At 27.6% G+C, this 6,516-nt stretch overlaps 1 protein-coding gene across 1 annotated transcript; it reads right to left on the bottom strand.

Annotated features, from left to right (window-relative positions):
- Positions 1-266: 266 nt before the first annotated feature.
- LOC108774534 (major royal jelly protein 2-like) lies at positions 267-4,386 on the bottom strand. The gene is made up of 6 exons (XM_018540670.1): positions 4,140-4,386; positions 3,709-3,884; positions 3,245-3,463; positions 2,043-2,214; positions 632-855; positions 267-476 (listed from the first exon to the last, which is right to left on the bottom strand). The coding sequence occupies exons 1-6, from the start codon at positions 4,330-4,332 to the stop codon at positions 267-269; spliced, it is 1,194 nt and encodes a 397-aa protein (XP_018396172.1). The 5' UTR covers positions 4,333-4,386.
- Positions 4,387-6,516: the final 2,130 nt, after the last annotated feature.

The raw sequence follows: 6,516 nt of genomic DNA, 5'->3' as shown, positions 1-6,516 counted from the left end.
CTTAGCTTCTGGAGCTCAATACGTATTTGTATTGAAATATTAGGCCAATATTATATACGTTTGTAGAATTCTTTCAAAGCAGTTTATTGTTTATTTACATGTAAACATTTGCCAATAAAAGAACAATTATGATTATATAAAATTACATTGCAATTTTTATGAATAGTTATAAGAAAAGTTTTTTGTTTTATCTGAATTATATAGCAACCACTTTATGTGTAAATTTAAGTCATACCTATATATGTTACAATATTGAAAACAAAGATTTAGTAACTTTGTTTAGAAAACAAATCTGTTTTTTCCCGTATGTCTGTTATATCCATTTCTATATAGCGGAAGTGTATTTCGTCTAGATTCACTGTACCAAGAACAAAACGCTGATATCTATCTGATATGTACGTTAGCTGATCCCAATAGCTTGAATATTTCAGACCAGATATTATTTGCAATTTTTTGGAATCTTGCGAGATGATCGCCTTAAAATTAATATTTTGTTTTACAGCATTATATAATACTAAAAACTATTAAATATACTATAACAATTATTAATAGAATTCAAACAATCATTGATAGAAATAATTTATTATTGATCAATATGTAACTGATATTGTATGGTATTTGGATATATTACCGTATTTTCACCAGATTTTTCAACGTTCGTCCCTAGTAGAGACGTCCCCTGAACATCGCTGTAAAATATTGCATTTTCCACTGCTGCCATCGGTAATATTGGTTTTGCAACTAATTTCACAAATTTACTCTCTTTATTAGCTTCTTCTTTGTTTGGACATCCTAGTAGCGTCTTTATTTTTATTTTATAGATTTCATTTCCCGATAAAGAAGCATAATAAAGATCTAAAATATTTGTAATAAAATGTGAAAGAATCATAGGAATCAGCAAAATTATGTGCAAGACGATTTTCTAAGTTTCTTTGTTAATAGCATCATGTATATATCAGATTGCTCAAATGAAAAAGAGACGAGTGTTGTGACAGCCACCTATGTGATAATATGTTGTGCATATTTGATATTTGCTGCATACGCAATGTCGTGTGTGCATGACATGCATGTGACGTTCGTGGACAGAAGACGTTGACAACGAGCACAATCAGTTGCTTAATATCCAGTTTGATTGTTAAGGGGAAAAATGACGTTTTTATTGGAAAATTCATCTAATGAAGAGCACACGTGTGACGAGACGAATGTGTGATATAGAATTTTTAGTACCACATACGAAGTGAAGTTTATATACGAAAAGTGTCTTTATATTAAAAAAAATGACATGTGTATCTTAAAGAGAAAGCACCTAAACATTCTTATTCGTTTTCAATCGAGAGTTACTTCGCTCTTTTTTTGTAAGTAAGCAAAGTTAAAAAACGCTTTTTGCTTCAACGTCGAATAGCTCGGTAAATAAAATTGTATAATAATCAATAAATACCAAATCAAAGATAAAACTTCACTTTTTTAAAAGCTGTAAACTACACTAGTGTGTGATTTCTAATTTATTACGGAACTTTGCAAAGATTGTACAAAATATTTAGAAATTATGAATTTATTTATGTCTGTGTATGTCCGTTAAAATCAATCAGATCTTTATCTAAAACAATGATCTGAAAGGTAAGGTTTGAAGTTTTAAAATGCTCTTTGAATTATCTCGTTATGATCATTTATGTAGGGTTTACAATAGAAGTCGTAGCTGTCGTAGGGTCTTAAGTCGTAGAAAATTGACCAATCACAGTCAAATTCTATGATTTAAGACTCTACGATCTCTACGACTTCTATTGTAGACCTCCTCGCATTATTGTGCTCTTTTGAAAATTGTTTATTTTTGGAGACAGAGAGAGAGACAGGGAGAGGGAGGGAGGGGGAGAGAGAGAGAGAATAAGTGATCTCCATCTCTTTAATTTCTTTTACGTAATGTACTGAACAAAAAAAATTATGAATGGGGTTTCAGTTTAAAATTGAAGAAAAAATTAATAACACTTGTTATGTAAGAAAATAATGTTCATTAAAATAATGTAAATTAAAAAGTGAGTACTTGCCACTGCCAAGAACTGTTAAACTTAAGATACCACCCGTATATGTAAAATTTTCTCCTACTACAGAGAAAATAACATCAGCTGATTTCATGGAATCAGATTCGACTCTGCACATACGCTTTGTACATGAATCATAAACTATTAAACCAGAACCTTGAGAGTCAGCCATAAATACCTGTATATATTTATGTGCGTATTTAATCATTTAAATTGCAGATGTAGAGGAGAGTTGCTGAATATACATAACGGTCGCTTAAATCAAACATCAACATTTTATATTTTTATTTAATAATAATAAGCAACATATATATATATTATGAACATATAAATATTGAAAATGAATGAGATGAGAAAATAATATAAAAACAAAAATTTAATAAATTATATATATATACCTTGTTTTATACACAAAGTAAACAATAATTTTTTAATACTAAAGCTACTGGTGTTAATTTTTGATTGCTTTATATTTTGATAACAGTATGACTAAAATGACCATATCTTATAATTTTATTTTGAAATTTTATACTTTTATAGAAGAAGGGGTTTATTGTTAAATATTTTACGTTTATATTACATATTTATGTATGTATTTGTAGTTATTGTAAAGATATATAAAATGGTAATTTTATAAAATTTGACAACAAATTTTACTGGAATAAATATTAATTTTAGACTGATAATTGATAATAAATTTAATAGTTGATGAATAAAAACATACTAATTGTAAAAAGAAATTTAATTCGATTTTAATTTTCTTTACATTTTTATTATTTATTATAATTGTAAAACATTTAATCTTATTTTAAATTACTAGTTATTAATAAAATAAGTAATAGGTAATGTTCCTATTATTAATCTTATAATTTTAATTATTTTAATTTATAAATTTGACTTTCAAAAGCACAGTACCATAATTTAGACAACTGGTTACTTAAGTCATATTTTTTTCAGCATCTTACAAAAAAGCTTAAAAATTGATTTGTCATTGGTAAAAAGTTAAACATGTAATAATAGCTATCTGAAACATCAAGCTACAATGTCTAACACTAATTTTACATGCGAATCAATGTAATAAATGGAAAATTTGGAAAATATAACAACAAAATAATTTCAGTATGTATATTTGGCAACTTTCTTTTACATAATATGACTAATTTGTAAAGTGATCATAATGAAATATACTGTTAAAAAAATGTACTCACAATCATTTCATCCAGAAACCGCTTGCATGTTTTAGGATAATAAACAATAGGTGTTATTAAATATCCAGCACCTGTTCGATTAGTCGCAATATCAAGTGGGATGTAAATTATTTTAACTAGTGTATCATCCTCTAAATTAAAGATCAACAGTTTTGGATTGCAAATTAGGTCGGACCCAATTTTGCCGTTATCTAGAAGGACGATGTAATTGCATTGAATCTGAAGTGAAAGTAAAAATTCATTTTTTAATGTTTTCAAGTTGATCATGAGTATGTAGTAGAGATGTGCAAATCAAGATTTTTTTGTTGTATCGAATCAAATTCGTATTAAAATATTTCATTCATCTCTAGTAGTATGTAGGTATACATAAAAAAACTGGACATTTAATGTATATTTAAACAATAATATCTAAATATACACGTATAGTGTAACGCCACTTGAAAAATGATATTATTAACACTTACGTGCAGTCGGTAAACGTTGACAATACCATCACATATACAACTATTATTATGCCAACTCCAATCTGGATAAGGACGTAAAAGTGGACCTCCTGGTCCTGTCTTATTAGTGACTGTGGCCACAGTAGCAGGTGTACCAGGGCCTAATTCTCTTGGCGCAGTAACGAATATTCTACCATCTATAAAAATTTTGTTTGTGAACGGAATTTACGTGCAAAAATGATATATTCATTTCGCAAATTCTTATAGCAGTAAGATGTTATTATATTAACATCACATCGAAATACGTATAATAAAAAGTAAAAATTTTAAAGTGATTATATATTAATTAAAAATTCTACAATCGTAAACATTAAACTTTCGCTAATAAAAATATTCTCATATTTTCTAATAAAATTTTTATAACTTTTTTGAATAATCTGGCATCAACTTACCTTTTGCTTTGTCTGCATCGATCAACACACACGTGTAAGGGTCATAAATGCCAGAATTTATCGCGTCTTTTTTTTGTTGCTTACTTTCCCATTCATACTCACAATATCTCCATTTATGAACAACATTTATTTTGATTCCAAAGCTCACAATCGCCATCGACAGAATTAGCATAGCAAACAAAGAATGCTCCATTTTTTACAATAACGGATAGCTTACAAATATTGTTGTACTGTTCAGAGTACAAAATAGGACTCGTTACTGGGATACGAATCTGTCTTAGGAATTAAAATTTCGAAATTCAAGAAAATTATTGCACAGATGTTCTTTTAATCAAATATATTTTGTATAATTATAAACTATATCAGCAGAATTGTTTTGTTTTCTCTGCGAGTCTTTTATAATATAATTGTAGCGAAGATATTACAGTAAGACATATTACCAGAATCTTACAAATTAATAGACTGTTGGAAAAAACGACGCGTTCAGTATTTCTCTGTTTTTATTGTAATAAAGTATTTCAAGGTTTTAACATTCCACTTTTGGTTTTTTTTTATATAAATAAATTTTCTTATGAAATACAATAAATTGTGCAAATCAGTGATTTTTTAAATATGCGTGTGTCTTTTAATAATTAAGTGTTGTGACTTTTTGGGTTGCAACAATAAAATAATATAATTAAACCGTATTGGCAGAGATATGTATATCAAATGCAAGTGAGGTAACGACTGCTTGCTATTTATACCTTTTTTCACAATATATCATATATGAATTGCTTTTAAAAACCCCATTATATGTATAACTTATCGTAATTGTAGAATAGTTAATGTGTTTCGATTCTATTCGACATTATGACACTTACAATAATATGACTTATTATGCGTGTATATAATGATATATGCATGTCTACTATGTACATATTGTATATTATTTTAACATTGAGATCGTGAGGAAAGGAGAGAAGCTAACATAATTTTTATTTTATTTATAATACTTATCATATTTTTGATCGCCAAAGTTGCAGGTGGGCTAAGGCCTATTTCTTACGTTCATAGTAACAAATACTCTATTATTTACAAACACTTTATAAATGGAACTTACGTGCTATTAAAGAAATTTATTTTGCAGATTCTATGGTAAAAATAAAGTTATTCAGTGCATTAATAAGATCGAAATTTATACATGCGTATATTAAAATGTATAGATAATATGATTAATTGTAAGTATTATTAAACACACATATATTATACCTACAAATTAAGCTTTTGTCAATAAAAGTATTGATATTTTTGTACACACACACACACACACACACACACACACAATCGTTATAACTTTTTTAAATAGTTTTAGTAGCTATTAATCTACCCTTTAATTTACCTGCGGCATCTAACGTGTAAAGGTCATAATTATCAGACTTTATTTAAAAGCATATATGTATGCTTTTAAATGCAGATATAAATGCTTTTAAAAACCCCATTATATGTATAACTTATCGTAATTATGGAGAATAATCTTTTGTTGCTGGTTTTCCCCATTCATATTCATAATATTTCTATTCATGACAATGTTTACTTCAATTCCAAAACTCATAATCCCCATCGATAGAATCAGAAGACACGATATTTGGCTAAACGCACAAGCGCAGCTACATTTTAAGTATAATGGTGAGCCAAGAACGCCTAATTTTTTATCGTAGCGGATTTCCTGCACAGTACACAGTAGTCTATGTAATAATGTTGTATCCCTCAAATTTGAGATATAAAACCTGAGATCTTCTTTACCAGAATACAAATTTATCTTGAGAATTAGAATCCAAAATCTCAAGAGAGAAACATTACAAATTCTTTTTAATCAAATATTTATTGAAAAGTATTATTTATTTTATTACTGATCTATTGCTTTTGTTTTGCCTTTTCTGCAACTACATCAGTCTAATGTAATCGCACAAAAAATATTATAGTAAGATGTTTTGAATCTTACAACATCATGATGTATTACTATTAAGTTTTCGAGGAAAAAATAATCCTAATACATTCGGCGATTTCTGTTATTTTAAACTCTTATTCTCATTATTAAAATATGTTTTATAATGTTCCAATGTTTCTCTGTGCGATTTTAAGCTCTTTTCTTTTTAATTTATTTATAACTGTAACTTTTTGTATGAAGCAGCTAATACAATAGCCAATTTTCTAGATGTTTTGGTGTTAAAAACTATTTGCAGAATTGTCTCATTACGTTACATTTTTTAGCTCAAATAAAAAAAAAATATTTTTTTGCCTTTTAAGCTTAATTTTTTAAAAAATTGCAATGTGAAGATGAACAACTTTATTAACGTAACCGTTTTTTGCGACTATAAGAATTCTATCTTATTTGGTT

This window comes from Cyphomyrmex costatus, unplaced genomic scaffold (genome assembly GCF_001594065.2).
Source record: "Cyphomyrmex costatus isolate MS0001 unplaced genomic scaffold, Ccosl1.0 scaffold26, whole genome shotgun sequence".
Classification (NCBI taxonomy): domain Eukaryota; kingdom Metazoa; phylum Arthropoda; class Insecta; order Hymenoptera; family Formicidae; genus Cyphomyrmex; species Cyphomyrmex costatus.
The sequence above is the reverse complement of the archived record's forward strand: the minus strand, read 5'-3'. Positions and strand labels throughout refer to the sequence as shown.

Bases quoted from the DNA above. Each gene is read 5' to 3' on its own strand.
- LOC108774534 (XM_018540670.1), bottom strand. From the start codon at position 4,332: ATGGAGCATTCTTTGTTTGCTATGCTAATTCTGTCGATGGCGATTGTG. The intron at 2,215-3,244 runs GTGAGTACATTT...AAATATATACAG, and splicing joins GGTTTCTGGATGAAATGATT to GTATTTATGGCTGACTCTCA. The intron at 477-631 runs GTAATATATCCA...ATTAATTTTAAG, and splicing joins AAAAATCTGGTGAAAATACG to GCGATCATCTCGCAAGATTC.